The sequence below is a fragment of the Ornithorhynchus anatinus genome, chromosome 13, assembly GCF_004115215.2.
Source record: "Ornithorhynchus anatinus isolate Pmale09 chromosome 13, mOrnAna1.pri.v4, whole genome shotgun sequence".
In the NCBI taxonomy this organism is placed as follows: domain Eukaryota; kingdom Metazoa; phylum Chordata; class Mammalia; order Monotremata; family Ornithorhynchidae; genus Ornithorhynchus; species Ornithorhynchus anatinus.
In genome coordinates, this window is record NC_041740.1 from 25,671,159 (window position 1) to 25,691,349 (window position 20,191).

General features: G+C 44.3%; 1 protein-coding gene across 1 annotated transcript in view; it reads left to right on the forward strand.

The window, feature by feature from the left end:
* The window catches only part of CCDC146 (coiled-coil domain containing 146), a 92,381-nt gene that overhangs the window by 59,909 nt on the left and 12,281 nt on the right, over positions 1 to 20,191 (forward strand). The window contains exons 10-15 of the mRNA XM_029077780.2: positions 10,489 to 10,584; positions 12,547 to 12,717; positions 13,732 to 13,820; positions 13,910 to 14,074; positions 16,220 to 16,444; positions 16,699 to 16,927. Coding sequence (XP_028933613.1) covers positions 10,489 to 10,584; positions 12,547 to 12,717; positions 13,732 to 13,820; positions 13,910 to 14,074; positions 16,220 to 16,444; positions 16,699 to 16,927 — 975 coding nt within the window. The remainder of the gene's footprint in view (positions 1 to 10,488; positions 10,585 to 12,546; positions 12,718 to 13,731; positions 13,821 to 13,909; positions 14,075 to 16,219; positions 16,445 to 16,698; positions 16,928 to 20,191) is intronic.

Here is a 20,191-nt window from a genome sequence, read left to right on the forward strand (position 1 = left end):
AGTGCCGGGGTGGATACAAGCAGATGGGGTTGAACACAGTCCCTGTCCCACATAGGGCTCACGGTCTTAATCCTCATTTTACAGATGAGTTAAGTGAGGTCCAGAGAAGTGAAGTGACTTGCCCAAGGCCAAATAGCAGAATAGTGATGGACCGGGATTAGATCTCATGACTTTCTGACACCCAGGCCTGTGCTTTATCCAGTACACCATGCTGCTTCCCATGTCCTGAGTACAGTGCTCTGCACACAGTGATTGCCTGAAAGACTGACTGCTCTGCACACAATAAGCACTCAGTGAATATCATTAATGAGGATTCTAACTGTGCTATTTGTTAAGCGCTTAATATGTCAAGCACTGTTCTAAGCATTGGGGAAGATACAAGATCATCAGTTCAGGTATAATCCCTGTTGCACATAGGGCTCACGATCTAAGGAGTCAGGCACAGTCTTGTGGAAAGAGCACGGGCCTGGTTGTCAGAAAGTCATGGGTTCTAATCCTGGTTCTATCACTATGTGGCCTTGGGAAATTCACTTCACTTCTCTGGGCCTCACTTACCTCATCTGTAAAATGAGGATTAAGATTGTGAGCCCTTCATGGGACAGGGACTGTCCAACCCCATTTGCTCGTATCCACCCTAGCACTTAGTAAGAATTTAACAAAGACCACAGTTATTATTATTATCATCATTTCTGGGAGGGCAACACTGATATAAGATAATTAGAGAAGGGGGGAAAAAAGGAAAGGGTAAAATCTGTCCAGATTAAAAAAAAAAAAAAAAGAATGGTCCAAGACTCTTCTTCCACTCTGCCATTGCCTCCTACTCCTACTTCCCCCTTCAGACTCTAAGTTCCTTGTGGGCAGGGATCATGTCTACCAACCTTATTTCCTAGGGCTTAGTTCAGTGCTCTGAACATAGTAAGCACTCAATATATACAAATGATGGATTGATGGATTGCCGTTGCTCTCGTCTAATATACTGAATGTTGGTCTCAGTGTCTTGGAGGAAGCAAGGGGGAAACAGGGAGCACCCTTCTCTATAGGCCTCAGACTTCTCCTGCAGTAATCAATCACATTCATTGTGCGCTTACTGTGTGCGGAGCACGGTACACAGCACTCGGGCGAGTACAATACAACAGAGAAGCAGCATGAGAAGCAGCAATGCCCAGTGGTTAGAGCACAGGCCTGGGTATAAGTTCGTTGTGGGCAGGAAATGTGTCTGCTTTTTGTTATATTATACATACTTTCCCAAGTGCTTAGTACAGTGCTCTGAACACAGTAAATACCCAATAAATATGATTGAATGAATGATGAATGAATAGGAGTCAGAGGGACCTGGGTTCTAGTTCCGGCTCCCCCACTTGTCTGTTGTGCGACCTTGGGCAAGTCACTTCACTTCTCTGTGCCTCAGTTACCTCATCTGTAAAATGGGGATTAAGACAGCGAGCCCCATGTGGACCTGATTACTTTGTATCGACCCCAGCATTTTGAATGGTGGTTGGCACATAATAATAATAATAATAACGTTGGTATTTGTTAAGCGCTTACTATGTGCGCCGAGCACTGTTCTAAGCGCTGGGGTAGACATAGGGGAATCAGGTTGTCCCACATGGGGCTCACAGTCTTAATCCCCATTTTACAGATGAGGGAACTGAGGCACAGAGAAGTTAAGTGACTTGCCCACAGTCACACAGCCGACAAGTGGCAGAGCTGGGATTCGAACTCATGAGCCCTGACTCCAAAGCCCGTGCTCTTTCCACTGAGCCACGCTGCTTCTCTAAGCACATAGTAAGTGCTTAACAAATACCGTGAAAAAAAAGCAACGAAAGAACAGAATTGGTAGACACGTTTGTTGGTAGACACGTTCCCTGCCCATAAGGAACTTACATAGTAGTAATAGTATTTATTAAGTGCTTGCTATGTGTGGGGCACTATTGTAAGTCCTGGGAAAGTATACCCAGGAGGGAGTTACAGTCCTTGGTCTTCAATTCGCTCCCTAACTAGCGGGCTCCAAGCTGGTGTCTGCTCTGGGGGAGAGGATTAGATTTCAGTCCCCACCATAAAAAGCCTGTACTCCCAAACTATCCTTCTGTTCTCATAGGAAGTTCATTCATACATTCATTTGTATTTATTGAGCGCTTACTGTGTGCAGAGCACTGTACTTAGCACTTAGAAAGTACAATTTGACAACAGATAGAGACAATCCCTACTCAACAACGGGCTCACAGTCTAGAAGGGGGAGACAGACAACAAAACAAGTATACAGGCATCAATAGTAAAATTTTGAATGCTGGAGGGAAACAGAATGAGTCACAAAGAATTACACAAATAAAACTCTCTGGTCACTCAACAAATCCACAGTAGGTAGCAGGAAAGAAAAACATACACACTTCAGAATGCAGTGAGTCTGGAAGCATCTTAGTGTCATTCATAGCAAACACTGGTCTGCTTTGCCTAGTCAGCTGCTTCTACGAGAAGCAGTGTGGCCTAGTGGATACAGCATGGGCCTGGGAGTCACAAGGGTTTGGGTTCTAATCCTGTCTGCCCCATGATCTTGGGCAAATCACTCTGGGCCTCAGTTACCTCAGCTGTAAACTGTAATTAAGACTGTGTGTCCCATGTGGGACATGGACTGTTTCCAACCTGATTAGCTGGTGTCTGCCCCAGCGCTTAGAACAGTGTCTGATACATAGTAAGCGCTTAACAAATACCATTAAAAAAAAGGGGCAGACAAAAAAGGGTGTTCAAGGAGATCTAGGAACAGATATTTCATCAAGTTCTCAGAACTGCATAATGATCACAGGAAGGCCTCTGTCTTGCCAATGGGAGGGGACATGGGTGTTCTGGGAAGTAGCATGGCCTAGTGGAAAGAGCACAGGCCTGGGAGTCACAGGACCTGGGGTCTAACCCCGGCCCTGCCTCTTGTCTGCTATGTGACCTTGGGCTAGTCACTTCACTGCTCTGGGCCTCAGTTTCCTGAGGAATTCATTTCCCCCCATCCTACTTAAACTGTGAGCTGCATGTGGGATAGGGACTGTGTTCAATCAGATTAACTTGTATCTACCCCCATGCTTAAAACTGTGCATGACACATCTTTAAAAAAAAATAAATAATAAGCTGCCTGTCATCCACCTGATTGACAGCAGCTTTCAGAGTCCTAGACAGCCCAGATCCCGCACAACTGTTGACTGATAGAATTGCAGACTTTTCCAACCTTGGGCCTTGACTCTCCCTGGGTGTGACCCTAAGAAATCTAACTGGGTCCCCAGAGGATAGGACATAGTGGCAGATCCCTTTGGGAAGCATCTGACAAATAGAATCCCAAGCCAGTTTGTGCTTTAAAAAACAAAACAGTATTTGTTAAGCATTTACTATGTGCCAGGCACTGTTCTGAGCCCTGGGGTCAATACAAGCTCATCAGGTTGGACACCATCCCTCTCCTATGAGGGGCTCACAGTCTTAGTCTTAATTGGGAAGCAGCATAGTCTAGTGGATAGAGCACGGACCTGGGAGTCAGAAGGTTGTGGGTTCTAATCCAGGCTCTGCCTCTTGTCTGCTGTGTGACTTTAGGCAAGTTGCTTCACTTTTCTGTGCTTCAATTTCCTCATCTGTAAAATGGGGATTAAGAGTGTAAGGCCCTTGTGGGACAGAGACTGTGTCCAACCCAATTTGTACGTAACCACCCCAGCGCTTAGTACAGTACCTGGCACACAGAAAGCGCTTAAACACCAGCATTGTTATTATTATTATTTTTAATAATCCATATTTTACAGATGAGGCACAGAGAAATTGTGACCTCTCCAAGAGCACACAGCAGACAAGTGGCAGAACTGGGATTAGAACCCAGGTCCTTCTGACTCTCAGGCCCAGCTCTTTATCCTCTAAGCCATGCTGTTTCTCAGTATGCCATCACAGAGCCAAAAGCATCCCATCGGTATGGCTTCAAACTGACAGCCCTCAGCCAAAGTATTTATACTGGCAAGACGGCAGTCCCCAATCCCACTGATTGAAAACAGGGATGGGAAGTTTGCAGTTAAGAATCAGAGATCCAGCCTTCTATGTCAAGCATGTTCCGGTTCTGTTCCCTGGAGACTCAGCCAGTCATTTCTCTTTGAACAAGGATGGAGGGTTTTGTTTTGCTGGCCCTTTCATATTTTTGGTGGGGGGCGGAGGTTGAGGGGAGCAGGGGGGAAGGAGAATAGGAAGTGTGCCTTAAGTTCTCTTCTGAAAATGCTTATTCATTCAATATTTGACATGCATTTCTAAGTGAAACAAAACCTCATATTGTGCAAGTGTAAACATTTTGATGTTCATGGAGGAAGGTGCGTCCCTAAACCCATTTCCTCCGCTTCATATATTGTCGAAGAATGTTGATTCCCGCAACTCTTCAATGCAATGTTTTTAGTCAGTGTAGTCAGTCTGTGGCTTTTGTTATGCAGATTATTTTCACATCGATTCAAGCTGAATTGAAATTTCATGCGGCGTCCGGCTGCCAACAGCGTTTTCTTTGCCTAGCTGCAGCAGAGAGGTGAGGAGGAAGTTAGCATAGGGTGGGATTTTCTGCAGGAGGGTCACTCACTGTCTCATCCCAGCGAGTGAATCCCCAGCTGCCACTCAGGAGTTGCATGGTTGAGTCCCAGCACCCTCCCCCATTTCCCTGGTGTCCCCAGAGGCTGGAAGGGGGCAGGAGTTTGCTTACATACATAGCTTTAATTTATAGAAGTTATTTATTCATATTAATGTCTGTCTCCCCCTCTAGACTGTAAGCTTGTTATGGGCAGGGAATGTGTCCTCTAATTCCATTGTGTTGTACTCTCCCAATTCCTCAGTACAGTGCTCTCGGCACAGACTAAGCTCTCAAACAATACTGTTGATTGATTGAGAGGCAATAATACCTTGAAAAGGCCCTGATGGGTCTCTTGATTTGCTGCTCCCCAAAACCAAGCCCAAACCAGATGCCCTACACCCCACTGGAGTTTTTTTGCTTTTTTTTCCTCTAATGTAAGCCTCATGGACAGTCCTCCATGTGCGGGAGAAAAAATTAGCCAGCACCATTTCATGAAAATTCTTCAAACATTTGAAAACAGTTTATTGATTTGACCTTCAGTCTTCCTTTCTCAAGCCCAACAATTCCTATCCTTTTTTTCCAATCCATACCTCATTTATTTAAGTGGGGAATAAATCAATCGGTGGTATTTATTGAGGGCTAACCGTGTGCTGTATACTGTAATAAGCACTTGAGAAAGTAGAGTACAACAGATTTGATAAACACAATCCCTGCACACGACAATCTTACAGTCTAGAGGGGAATCACAAGTTTAATTCTCTACCTAAAGATCCAGAAAATCCAGCCCACTGCCCCCAGATCCAAGGGAGCGGAACGACCTTTCCTTCACCCTGTTGCATTCTCTCTTGGCCAGAAGATTTCAGGTTTATCCAGGGACTTAGCCATAAGGCAATGCAGCTTCCTTATGGGTTTCTCTAAATGGGGCTGGATTTCCCATAGGCCCTTGAGATCCTAGTTTCAAGTAGCAAATTTGGCAAGTGGTTGGAGGGGAGAGACGAAGAGGGTTTTCAGAAAAAAAAATAGAAAAACTAAACCCTTTTATATCAATAATACAAGGTGCCTATACATATTGTTTTCCATTACAATCTGTGGCCTATAAATCATATGAGCATTTAGCACTGTGGGATCCTTATATGGGCAGGGGTCCGGCCTAGGAGCAGTGCAATCCATCAGTCAGATGTATTTTTTATGGTATTTGTTAGGTGCTTATTGTATGCCAGACACTGTACTAAGCGCTGGGGTAGATTCAAGCTAATCAGGTTGGACACAGTCCCTGTCCCACTTGTGGCACAAAAGTCTCAATCCCCATTTTACAGATGAGGAAACTTGGGCTCAGAGAAGTGAAGTGACTTGCCCGAGGTCAGACAGCAGAAATTGATGGAGCTGCGATTAGAACCCAGGTCTTTCTGACTCCCAGGCCCATGCTCTAGCCATTATACCATGCTGCTTCTCAATTTATTGAACACTTACCCTGTGCAGAGCACTGAACTAAGCACTTGGAAGAATTCACTACAATAGAGGTGATCTCAGCACTTAGAACAGTGCTTGGCACATAGTAAGTGCTTAACAAATACCATCATTTATTTTTTATTTTTATTTTAATAATGTTGGTATTTGTTAAGCGCTTACTATGTGCAGAGCACTGTTCTAAGCGCTGGGGTAGATACAGGGTAATCAGGTTGTCCTATGTGAGGCTCACAGTTAATCCCCATTTTACAGATGAGGTAACTGAGGCACAGAGAAGTTAAGTGACTTGCCCAAAGTCACACAGCTGACAAGTGGCAGAGCCGGGAGTTGAACCCATGACTTCTGACTCCGAAGCCCGGCCTCTTTCCACTGAGCCACGCTGCTTCCCAAGACACAATCTCTGCCCTCAGGGAGCTTACAGTATAGTTGGGGAGAGAGACAGAAGACAAAGTATAAGGATATTTACCTAAGTGCTGTGGGGCCGGGGTTGGGGGTGAGTATCAAAATGCTTTAAAGGATACAGACCCAAAGACAAAGGAGACACAGAAAGGACAGCAAATTTAGTCTGAGAGTCAAGATATTTCTCCAAAAGAAACTGACTGAAAAGAGAAAAGATTTGAGTGGGGTAAGAGATAAGCAAAAGGAAAAGAAGATGTTTGTGATGGAATTATTTATGAGCAAAAGGAAAAGATATGTTCTGTGATATGATGATATGATGGATGTTCTGTGGTGGAATTATTTTCATCCATCTCCTCCTACATTATGACTTCCCTAACTGAAAGAAAAGAGAGCTCCCTGCTGTGTAAATGTCAGGGTGAATTCAGCATATACTAAATACATTGGCAAAATACTGTAAAATGTTAAAATTTAAGAATGAAGGGGCTAGTTAGCTTAGGGTCAGTGGGTGGCAAATGTTAATTTTGGCCTTGTTACTAAGGCACATTCAGGAAACATTTTAAGAGAGATCAGAGCAGTACCCTATTGCATCCCAGCACAATAATCAATCAATTGTACTGATTGAGCGCTGTGTCCAGAACACTATACTAAGCACTTGGGAGAGTACAATGCCTGCTCCACTCTGCTCCAAACAAGGCAGCAGGCTTCACTTGCAAGTGCTGTCGGGACAGGACCTAAGAGGGACACTCCTAGTTCAGGTGGAAAGGAAATCTCAGGGAAAATCAACAGCCCCTTTTATGAGGAGAGAATCAGGCTTAATCAGCACACATTTAAAAATGTTGGTATTTGTTAAGTGCTTACTATATGCCGAACACTGTGCTAAGGGCTGTGGTAAGTTCAGTCATATTACACACAGTCCCAGACGCACAAGGGGTTCATCATCTACAGAGGTTTTTGATTTTCATTTTACAGATGAGGAAACTGGGGCACAGGGAGTGACTTGTCCAAGGTCACACAGCAAGCAGACCTGGAATTGGAGTTTAGGCCTCCTGACTCTCAACTGTCAGTCAAATGCATTTATTAAGTACTTATTGGGTGCAGAGCACTGTAGTAAGCACTTGGGAGAGTACAGTAGTGCTCTTTCAACTAGGCCAGGCTATTCTCAGTCATGGAAATGCTCAAAATGGATGACAGTTCTGGAAACATAGACTTTCTGAAGCCAATTTACCTGCACATTCTACTGAATCAGCACATTCTGTATTCCTGGTTTTTAAAGCTAGAGACGGCATCGATTTGTCTTTTTCCCAATTCACATAAAGTGCCGTAGGATTATCAAGGGGAAGCGTGACCTAGGAAAAGTTCTTCAGAAAAGGCATGTTTGGCGTATTTTGCGATTATTTAGCTAGGCATCTCTGTATCGCTTATCGCTAAAGTCTCAGAGCAATATCAGAAAATCAGTCGATCAATCAGTGGTATTTACTGAGTACTTACTGTGTTAAGAGCACTGGTCTAAGCGCTTAGGAGACTATGGTAAAACAGAGTTGGTAGAAACGTCCCCTTCCCACAAGGAGCTTACAGTTTAGAGGGGAGAGACAGACTTTAAAATAAATTACAGGTATATTCATGAGTGCTGTAGGTCTGGGGGGTGGTGAATATCAAGTGCTTAAAGGGTACAGATCTAATTGTATGTGTGACAGGAGTCTGGGAAATGAGAACTTAGTTGATGAAGGCCTATTTTAATACGGCTTTGAAAGTAGGGAGAGCGGCAGTCCATCATATAGAAAAGGAGAGGGAATTTCTGGCCAGAGGCAATATGCGGCCAAACCGTCAGCCGTGAGGTAGGTGAGATCGAAGTACGGTGAGTAGGTTGGCAACAGAGGAGCCAAGTGTGCGGGCTGGGTTGTAGTAGATCAGTAAGTTAATGATTGAGGACTTTAAAGCTGAAGGTAAGGAGTTCCTGTTTGATGAGGTGACTGAGCAACTATTCTTGAGGAGTAGGGAAACATGGGCTGAATGCTTCTTTTTACAAAAAATGATTCGGGCAGCAGAGGAAAGTATGGACTGGAAAGAGGAGAGACTGAGGCAGTAGTCAAGGCGGGATAGGATAAGTGCTTAGATTAACGTGGTAGCAGTTTGGATGGAGAGGAAAGGACAGATTTTAGAGACGTTGTGAATGTAGAACTGCCAGGATTTGTTGATATATTGCAGAGTAATTGAACACTTGCTCCGTGTATAGCACTGCACTAAACGCTTGGCAGAGTTCAATGGTAGTTGGAGTTGGTAGACAAGTTCCCTGCCCACAAGGAGCTCCCCTAAAGGGGTAGTCAGACATTAATATAAAGTATAACAGCTATGTAAATCACTGATGTGTGGCTGAGGGTAGGGTGATTAAGGGCTCAGAAGGGAGAGGGAGTAGAGGAAATGAGGGCTTAGTTGGAGAAGGCCTCTTGGAAGAGGGGTGCCTTCAAATAAGGCTTTGAAGGTGGGAAAGAGTAATTGTCGGATATGAAGAGGGAGGGAATTCCAGGTCAGAGGCAGGCCATGGGCGAGAGGTCGGTGGCGAGGTAGACGAGATGGAGGAACAATGAGTAGGTTGGCATTAGAGGAATGAAGTGAGCGTATTGGATTATAGTAGGAAATCAGAGAGGTAAGTTAGAGGGCAGATGATTGAGTGCATTAAAGCTGATGGTAAGAAGTTTCTATTTGGCACAGAGATGGATGGACGGACAACCACTTGAGGAGTGGGGAGAAATGGACTGGATGGTTTTGTAGGAAAATGTTCCGGGCAGCAGAGTGAAGAATGGATTTGAGTGGGGAGAGACGGGAGGCAGGGAGGCCAGCAAGGCGGGTTGAATGAGAGAGAGGAGTGGAAGATAATGCCAAAGGTATGGACTTATGAGACAGGGAGGGTAGTGGTGTCCACAGCGATGAGAAAGACAGGGAAAGGACACATATGCTTAAAAGTTGCCAGTTTAGATACATATTTTTAAAATGCCAGTTTATCCATCTGCACCATAATGAAATCCTCACGATGTTTCCACATTGAATATATTCCCATTTCTACAGTTTTCTCATTTCTTTGGAAAATGCCCCGAAACTGTCTTTATTTGGCCTGAATTATCCAGTGCACATTTCAAATCCCTCAGAGGAGGAGATGAATCATGTAAACGAAGGGGGGAAAACATTCCTTGGTTCCTCTTGAAGAAGTGCAGAGGCAAATGGGAATCTCTAGGAAAGCCTAAACCAAGGAAAGCAGTGGCAGGCAGGAAATATACTGAAGTTGAGAGTTGATGACTTAGGGCAGCCTCATTCTCTGCCTTGCACTCCTGGAGAAAGACCATTTACTTAAAAACCCTGGCAGCTTTGAATGATGCTTATTTGCTGTTTATCAATTAATGTCTTCTGTCTCTATGATATTTTTAGGGTAGCTATAAACATATATAAGAAAAGTCACAGAATGTGGACCGCGAATGTTGTCTCAGATATTTAACAGAGAAATTAACCGCATCAATAGTAAAGAATGAACAATGAAGAGCAGTGCAGCTTTGTGGAAAGCATGCAGGCCTGGGAGTCAGGAGAACTGGGTTCTAATCCCAGCTCCGGCACTTGCCTGCCATCTAACCTTGCACAAGTCACTTAACTGCTCTCAGACTCAGTTTCTTCATCTGTATAATGGGAGTTCAATACCTGTTCTCTCTCCCTTTTACTGTATGATAAGGACCTTGTCCAATCTGATTATCTCGTATCTGTCCCAGCACTTGATACAGTGCTTGGCACTGAAGAAATACAACAATAATAATGAAAACAGTAATAGCACTCCAAGTACATGTCATATAATACCTGAATGGTACTTCAGTGAAACCATTTACCTCTTGCAGGTCTCTTCCAGATGAAACCTTTAGAGCCCTTTTTTATACAGAGTTCCATGGAGCTACCAAGAAGTCGAGCGGTCATTATCCGTACCATATGATGCTTATTTTCTTTGGAGGTGAACTAAATAGGATTAACAATTTCCTTCATATGGTCTTTGCTTTACAAGTTCTGTTTTGTTTTTCCGGCAGATAGAAGGTTTGCCTAAAGACAACGGGTCACTGGCCGACCGAAGGAAGGAACTCCACAAGGAGGTCGAAATAGCGAAGAGGAGTCTGGCTCATCAGGTTAATGGATCAACCAGTGTCTTTTATTAAGCGTTTCTTGTAGGCAGAGCACTAGTCAGAACTCGGGAGAGGGTAATGGAGGTTAAAAAGCACGGACCCTGCCCTCGCTTACAGTGAAATGAGGAGCTTAAGGGCCAACAAACCCCTCCTTCTCTTTACTGTTTTTCCTCATCTGGCTGAAAGCGTTGTGGGTTACATACAGTCAAGGTTATTTCCATTTCTCAGGGATGGGTAAACGAGAAGTAACTTGTTATTCTACAGAGACCTGTTGTGATATTTAAAATTTTTAAAAATGCTCTTTAGCTTCTCGTTTCCTGGTAGTCAGCCAGTGTGAAGTGCCGTTTTCATTAGGAAAAACATGTTTCCCCGTTCAAAATGCCTGCTGGTTTCTATGGGATTTTTTTTTAAAGAAAAACAATGAAATGTTTTGTTGGTTTTCAAGTGCAGGAGGGAAAGTAAGCCATGACCCTCTGGCGTGGTACACTGGTGATACAAAAAGTGCTGACACGACCATCATGGTATGAATAATTTCTGAGAGGATAGGTGTTTTTTTCCCCCCATAGGCAGGAAGCTCAGCATAGGACCCACATTGTGGGCATTATTGGGGGGGGGGAGTGGGAAGGGCTCCCCCCAGTATTTTGGACAAGAAGGGTTGCAGAGCAAGCCCACCTCACTCTTTGGACTGGGAATTGGATCAGTGGGGGAACTAAGGTGGAAATTTAACCTCTCGCCCCCTGGACTCCTTGTGGGTGTTCCTTGGGTCCCCCCATCATAAGCTAGGGGTGGGCGCGATTGGGGGCTCACTGGAGAAAGGTTAGTGTCGGAACTCTGGAACCCCAAACAGTGACAGTGTTCGGGTGGTCCCTTGTGGTGCGTGACTTGGGTGGACATAGGACATCTCTGGGCGGAGGGCCCAGTGCCCAGTGAGGACCAGAGTGGAGGTAGGGGAGAGGAAGGAGGCGCTCCTTCTCTTGTACCTTCTTCTTCCTCTCCCTTCACTTTCCCTCTCCTTCCCATCTCCTCCTTTTCCATTTCCTCCCTTCTCTTTCCCTCTCATCCTCCTCCTTCCATTCCTTCCTCCTTTTCCTACATTCCCTTTTGCCTTCCCCTCCTTTTCTTCCCTCACAGCCCCACCCCCGTAATGCCTCACCACTTAAAGTTCCTCTCCAAAGATGGCCCTCACCCTCAAAATAAACAATTGAGGCCGAGATGGCAGCATGACTCCGGGTGGGGCAGAGGAGCCAGAAGGGCCTCTCTGGGTAGGGGTTGGGGTTGCAAGGGATTGCAAGGGGAGACCCTTCCTAAAGTCTTGCCCCTCCAGCTCTTTCCCCTTACCCCCACCAGGCCAGGGGGCTGCAGTGTTTTGGTGTGGGGAAGCTCTCACCCATTCCCCCCCAACTATACGACCCCTCATTCAGGCCTGCACGCTCACCTATCCCCATAGTTTTCAAAGAGTCACCATGGTTTTAAATGCTTCCACTTCCATTCCCCCCATTCTCCAGCACCTGTTGTCTTTTCCACTCTGACACATTTTACTTTCATCCTGTTCAGATACAAACTACATAGAGAAAAGCTAGTCATAAGCCCCGTATGAGATAAGTCCAGTAGCACAGCAAGAATCTACTAGGAAGTGCAAACCATGTGGCAGGGGGAATTAATCATATATCTGTCTTTATAGCCACAATCCATACACCTTAATACAATCCTATCGTCAGTAGCATCTTTGAAAATGAAGAACAGCTTTACACACACACGTACATATGTGTGCATAGGTGTCCTTTACACATATATGTGTGTGTACATACATATATTCATATATACATGTGTATGTATATCTATAGATCTGTAGATAGGAAGATATCTATATAGAGATATATATTTCTATATATTTTTTTTATACCAATGCTGTCCTGGGTCATTTAATAGAATCACTTATGATCACGGTGCTCTCTTTCCCACCAGAGACTCCTAACAGATGTGGAGACCCACCTGTTAGAACACTGCATTGCAGAAGAAGCCAAGCTTTTCAAAGAGCATGAATACCTTCGGGAGCAGGTAGCCACCCTTCTTCGTCTGACTCAACTCAAAGCAGATGAGAGGGAACAGAAATCTAAAGACTTCATAAAAGCCCAGGTAAAACTAGTCACGGAACACTGTGGCCAGGTCCAGCCCAGAACATCATTCTTGAGACTCAATTTTCTGCTGATCTATCAACATTTTAGTCATTTCTTTTCTTCTACATCGCCCTGGCTTAGTGGAAAGAGCACGGCCTTGAGAGTCAGAGGTCGTGGGTTCTGATCCTGGCTCTGCCACTTATCAACTGTGTGACACTGGGCAAGTCACTTAGCTTCTCTGTACCTCAGTTACCTCATCTGTAAAATGGGGATTAAGACTGTGAGTCCCACTTGGGACAACCTGATAACCTGGTATCTATCCTAGTGCTTAGAACATTTCTTGGCACATAGGAAGCGCTTAACAAATGCCATCATAATTATTTGCTTCCTTTATTTGCTCCTCCCATAGCACTTATGTCCTATATCTATAATGTATTTATTTCTATTAATGTCTGTCTCCCCCTCTAGACTGGAAGCTCGTGGTGGGGAGGGAATGCGTCTCCCAGCTTGGTTATCATACTCTTCCAAGTGCTTAGCACAGTGTTCTGCACACATTAAGCACTGTAAAGATAGCCAAATAAAGACAAGTGGTCAGGGCAACTGTTGGCTGGACACCAGCTACCTGGGAGCCTAACCAGGGAATTATTCTGATTCTGATTCATAGTGATGTGAGTGGCTGAATAGTACTTTCCAAGCGCTTAGTATAGTGCTCTGCACACAGTAAGGCTCAATTAATATGACTGAATGAATGAATAGGAAGGAGTCACCTATCATAGACTACGAGCCTCCCTAAGTATAGTCCTCTAGCTTGCTGTGGGCAGGGAACGTGTCTCCCAACTGCTGGTTGTATTCGCCCATGCGCTTAGGACAGTACTCTGCATGCAGTAAGCACTCAGTAAACATCACTTACTGATCGATAATCTTCAATCAGTGGTAATTAACCATGAGTTAAACGAACACAATGACAGCCATTTTTAGGGCTATGCCTTTTTGCAAGTCCCGTTTAAAATGTCCGTAATTCTTCCCTTTTCAGCAGAGACATTTCAACGTTACTAAAGAAATCAAATCCAAGGATCTGGAGATCAGGATATATAAGAAGAAAAAATGTGAAATTCATAAGAGGTAAAATTCAGTGGTGTAACCCCCTCAAAGAAAAATGCAAATGGTTTTGCTTAATTGTATCTTCTCCAAACACTCTGTGTTTATTCCAGACTCAAAGAGTTTGCTAAACTCTATGATACTGTTCGGAATGAGAGAAACAAATTTGTTAACTTACTTCATACTGCTCACCAGAGAGTAAATGAAATAAAAGAGAGATATAAAATGTCAGTGAACGAACTGGAAATTTTAAGAAACAATGCAGTTATCCAAGAAAGGTAAGACTTTGGGCAGGCAATGTATCTATCAACTCTGTTATATTGTACTCTCCCAAGCTCTTAGATTGGTATTCTGCACATTGTATGAATTTAATAAATATGATTGATTAAGCCAAGAAAGGTAAGGGATTAGACAAACATAGTGTCCTCTACAAAGTTAGACTTTCTGTCATACTTTACCTCTAGAAATTTCTTGATACTCTTGTTTCACTTTCTCTTATTGCTCATTCTTCCCATGTTATTGTAAATCACTCAGGGAAAAAGAATTTAAAGGAGGAGTTTAAAGCAGGCCATTTTAATTATCCTGTGTCTCCTGCCAACAAAAGAGGGGCCTTAGGAATATATCTGTACTTGAAATTCTGAGGTGATTGATGTCCGATGAGGTGCTTTGTCTGCAAGCCATTGGATTTTGGCTGGCAGTGTCAATTTCTGAACACGGAGGCAAACCTCACATTTAGCAATAAACAAAAGCTTGGAAAGAGAATGCCAGGAGGTCGGGGGGTGATGTTTCTGGAGCTGTGAACTACTGCTCCCCACTGAGACACCAGCCTGAGAACCTTGCAATCAGCCCACCCATCTGCTAGTCAGCATTCATGGGCTTTACTGCCCACCACCCCCATCCTTGTTCCCTGGTCTGCAGCTACCCAGGGAAGGGTCATGGAAGGCCAGATCCCCGGGCGGATGACAGAAGGGTGAGGGGAGGGTCTCGACCCCCTTGCATCCCTCTAAATATTTGTATTTATGTATATTAATGTTGGTCTCCCCCTCTAGACAGTAAGCTCATTGTGGATGGGGAACGTGTCTGTTATATTTTGTATTCTCCCAAGTGCTTAGCACAGTGCTCTGCACACAGTAAGCACTCAATAAATGATTGATTGACAGACTAGCACCCAGAGGGGAAAAGGAGTCCAGCCCCACAGCAGTTATAATAATAATGATGATGGTATTTGTTAAGCACTTAATATGTGCCAAGCACTGTTCTAAGCACTGAGCACTATTCTTTATGTCCATGTCCTCTAGAATGTAAGCTCATTATGGGCAGGGAAAGTGCCTACCCATTCTGTCATATTGTAGTCTCCCAGGTGCTTACTATAGTGCTCTGCATATAGTAAGCACTCAATAAATGCAATTGATTGCTTAATTGATCCTTACTCTCTGCCATTTCTCATATCTGTAATTCATTCTGCCTCCGTCTAGACTGTAAGCTTTTTGTGCACAGGGATCATGTCTACCAACTCTATTGCATTGTCCTCTCCCGCAGTAAATGCTCTCTAAATACCACTGTTTGATTAATTGATGAGCAGACACAGACCACCCAGGGCTGCCCAGATTCAACAAGTGGACTTCCTATCCTAGTCATCCTATCCAGAAATATGACCAAAGAACTGTTTTGGTAGGCAGGAAGACAATACTGGAGAATTTCACGCCACTCAAAACAGGTGGTTTCAGGCTCAGGCTGACTTGGCCAGCTACTTGGCATTCACAGAATGTTTTTCCATGACAAACTGACACCAGTTTAACATTTTTTTGGACTTCCAGCTTCGCAATTGGTTGGCCTCCATTGTTTCAAGTGTCTTCAATTTAACCTCTCTGAAGTCCATCTTTCAATCAGGGAAGCAGCGTGGCCTAGTGGATAGAGCCCGGGCCTGGGAGTCAGGAAGGCCTGTGTTCTAATCCCAGCTCCACCGCCTGTCTGCTGGGTGACCTTGGGCAATTCACTTCTCTGTGCCTCAGTTACCTCATCTGTAAAATGGGGATTGAGACTGTGAGCCCCATGTGAGACAAAGGCTGTGTCCAACCTGATTTGTGCGTATCCACCCCAACACTCAGTAAAGTTCCTGGAACATAGTAAGCCCTTAACAAATACCATAATTATTATTAGAGGGGATGATAGTAATATAAATCATTTAGAAGTAAACTCTATAATCAATCAATGGTATCTTTTGAGCGCTTATTGTGTGCATTGTTTGGGAGAGGACAATGGACATCTTCCCATAGTTGTGTATCATGAATCTGACTTCTTGGTGAAGATTTTCCCCCTCATTGGAGGGTATAAGGGGGAAATAAACAATATCCTTCCATTGTTTCAGAAAAAGTTCCTGTAAAAAATTGAAACAGATCCCATCACCGTTATTGTTTTTCAAGGAAGCTCCAGAATTGCATGCTGAAACATGCCAACAATGTCACCATCAAAGAGAGCATGCAAAACGACGTGTGCAAGATCATGATGGTGCTCCAGGAAATGAAAGAAAAGAGGGAGCAGCATTTGCTCAACATGGACAAACTCTCTAACATGGTCACGCTGGCTGAGGAGGAGATGGTGCAGCTGCGCAAGAAATACGAGCAAGCCGTTCAGAGCCGAAACAAAAGGTAAACGGGGCCGCCGGTGCGGGAGTTGAATCCAGCCACTGGGGACCACGCTCGGAAATCTCATTCGGTTTTTCCTACCAAGTCTTCCCAGAGAACTGCATTTATCATCCACCGATTATGAGCCTGCACATAGTCTTCTAGGTTTCCCAAATGGCTGTTTGTATTATGGGTTCAAGAGATTTTGCAGGGCGTATGGGGAGAGGAGGGGACGCTACCCATCAGCTAACAGGCCGGTCCCTTGGAATCTTCCACAGTGGTGTCCTGCTGATAGAGCGGGAAGAAGAAGTATGCATTTTTTATGAAAAAATCAACATTCAAGAGATGATGAGCCGAAACGGAGACATCGAGATGCACAGCTTGGAAGAAAAGATCAGGTTTCTGAAGCTGAAGATTGCCGAGAAGCAGAGACAGATTAATCTGTCCCAAAAAATGTTGCCTTTGAAAAGAGTCCTGGATGCAGACCTGGTGGTGCTTCAGATTCAGGTGAAGTTTAAATTGAGATTGGGGGGACTAGGGATTGATCTTTTTTTTTCCTCTCATTTGTCAAGCCAGGTGTGAATTTTCACATTGAGTAGCTTCTTAATTTTCATTGTGCCCTCCTTCGCTGGGGCTCTTTCATAGCTTTTTAATCAACATACCAGCATCAAGAAATCTCAGGTTCTAAAAAACCACGAGACACAGAGTACTGTAGTGAGTAGAGCCCGAGCCTGAGAGTCAGAAGGACCTGCGTTCTAATCTGGGTTCTACTACATGTCTGCTCTTTGACCGGGCAAGTCATTCACTTCTCTGTGACTCAGTTTCCTCATTCATTGTATTTATTTGTATTTATTGAGCGCTTACTGTGTGCAGAGCACTGTACTAAGCACTTGGAAAGCACAATACAGCAGTAGAGAGACAATCCCTGCCCACAATAGGCTTAAAGTCTAGAGGTCCATCAAAAATGGGGATTAAGACTGGGAGCCCCATGGTGGGACATGGACTGTGGCCAACCTGATTAGCTTGTAGTTACCCCAGTGCTTAGTATAGTGTCTGATACATAGTAAATGCTTAAAAAATACCATTAAAAAATGGTTCTATTATCTCCATTTTATAGATGGGGAAACTGAGGCCCCATCGTGGCTTGACCCAGGTCAGTCAGTGCTACAACTAGAATCCAGACCTCCTCTCTTCCAGCAGAGGGTTTTTTATGTCAGATCATGGAAATCTCATTAGAGAAAATAGGCGGTGGCAACTGGATTGGGGTATTGGATTAAAAATGAGAAGCAGCATGGCCTAGCAGATAGAGCACGAGCCTGTGAGCCAGAAGAACCTGGTTTCTAATCCCAGCTCCTCTGCGTGTCTGCTATCTGGCCTTGGGCATGTCACTTCACTTCTCCATGCCTCAGTTCCCTTATCTATAAAATGGGGATTTACACTGTGAGCCTGAGGGATACGGCCTATGTTGGACCTGATCAACTTATATCTACCCCTGCACTTAGCAATAATAATTGTGGTATTTGCTAAGAGTTTATTATGTGCCAGGTACTGTACTAAGCGCTGGGGTAGATTCAAGGTAGTCACGTTGGACACACAATCCCTGTCCGTCATGGAGCTCACAGTCTTAATCCCCATTTTTACAGATGAGGGTGACTGAGGCCCAGAGAAGTGAAGTAACTGGCCCAAGGTCACACAGCTGATAAGTGGTGGGGTCCACCTTAGAACCTAGGTCTTTCTGTCTCCCAGGCCAGTGTTCTATCCATTAGGCCACATTGCTTCTTTACAGTACAGCACAGTGCCTAGCTCAGAGTAAGTACTTAACAACTACCATTAAAAAAAAACACTTAGCAAAATTATTTTGAATTGGGGTTGCTTTTTTAGCAATGACAACAAAGTGTTTATTTAAGCTGAGGCATCTCGAGAGAATCTTGAGAAACGGGAGTCTTCTGCAGTGAGAGTATAGAAACTACCAAAGTGCTAAACCAGATTTCAATCACCTTGAGCAAAATTTACCAACCGAAACACTATGTGGTGCCATCAGATGGATGATGTCACAAAACAGACTGGTTGAAAGGAGGAAAGCTTGGGACCTTAATTTCCCACCTACTTAACTTATAGTTGAATGGTGGAGGAGTAAGAGAGTTTACAAGATTCAGAAGAGAATGAGGGTAGCCGTTAGTTTTCTGTGTTGCACAGCACTATACTAAGAGCTCAGGAGAGTCCACAATAGAGTAGATACAATTCCTGGCCTCAAGGAACTTACAGTCTTACAATCTGGCTTGGGAGAGAGCCCAGGACAGTTCAATCAGTATTTATTGAGCCACTTACTCTGTGCAGAACACTATACTCAGAGCTTGGGAAAGTATAGTAGACAAGGTAAAATCAACACACGTGACTCATACTTAGAGTCTAGAGAGGGGGACATACATAAATATAAATAAATAAGATACAGATATGTACATAAGTGCTGTGGGGCTGGGAGGGGGGTTGAATAAAGGGAGCAAGTCAGGATGACAGAGAAGGAAGATGGAGAAGAGGAAAGGAGGGCTTAGGTAAGGCCTCTTGGAGGAGATGTGCCTTCAGTAAGGCTTTGAAGGTGGAGAGAGTCATTGTCTGTCAGATATGAAGTGGGAGAACATTCCAGGCCAGAGGCAGGAGGTGGGCAAGAGGTGGGCAAGAGGTGATTGGTGAGATAGACGAGATGAAGGTACCATGAGAATGATAGCATTAGAGGAGCGAAGTGTGCAAGTTGAGTTGTAGTAGAAGAGTAGTGAGGAGAGGTGAGGGGGCAAGGTGATTGAGTGCTTTAAAGCTAATGGTGAGGAGTTTCTGTTTGATGTGCAGGTGGAGGGGCAACCACTGCAGGTTTTTGAGGAGAGGGGAAACATGCCCTGAACATTTTGGTAGAAAAGCAATCCGGGCAGTCGAGTGAGGTATGTACTGGAGTAGGGAGAGACAGGAGGCTGGAAGGCCAGCAAGGAAGCTGAAACAGTAATCAAAGTAGGAAGGATAAGTGATTGGATTAATGTGGTAGCAGTTTGGATAGAGAGGAAAGGGCTGGTTTTAGCAATGCCATGAAGGTCTAACTGACAGGATTTAGTGATGGGTTAAATAGAGACGAGTCAAGGATAACGCCACGTTATGGGCTCGTGAGACAGGAAGGATGGTGGTGCTGTCTATAGTGATGGGAAAGTCTGGGAAAGGACAGGGTTTGGATGGGAAGATGAGTTCTGTTTTTGATATGTAAAGTTTGAGGTGACGGTAGGACATCCAAGTAGAGATGTACTATATGTCAAACACTGTTGTAAGTAGTGGGGTAGAGACAAGTTATTCAGATTGGACACAGTCCCTGTCCGAACTGGGGCTCAAAGACAAATTAGGAGGAAGAACAGGGTCATGTTTGAAGTCTAAGCAATCAAGAAGTATGTGGATAAGGAGACAGCAGAATTACTGTTCATCAAACCACACTACACCAGAACAGGGAAGTGTTGCAAATATTGAAACTTGAAAACCAAAGGAAAACTTCTTCACACGGTGGATGGTAAGCATATGGAATTAGCTCATTACCCCAGGCAGCAATTTCAAGAGGGAATTGAATAAACTCCAGAACAAGCATTCTATACTGTGATACTGGAAGGACAGCTATGGATGAAAAGGGAAAAGTGAGGGACCGTGAAAATAGAATCCTAGACTGTAGGTTTGTCTCCAGACTGTCGCTGTGGGCAGGGAAAGTGACTCTACAACTCAGTCAAAGACTGAGCTCTGCTGGAT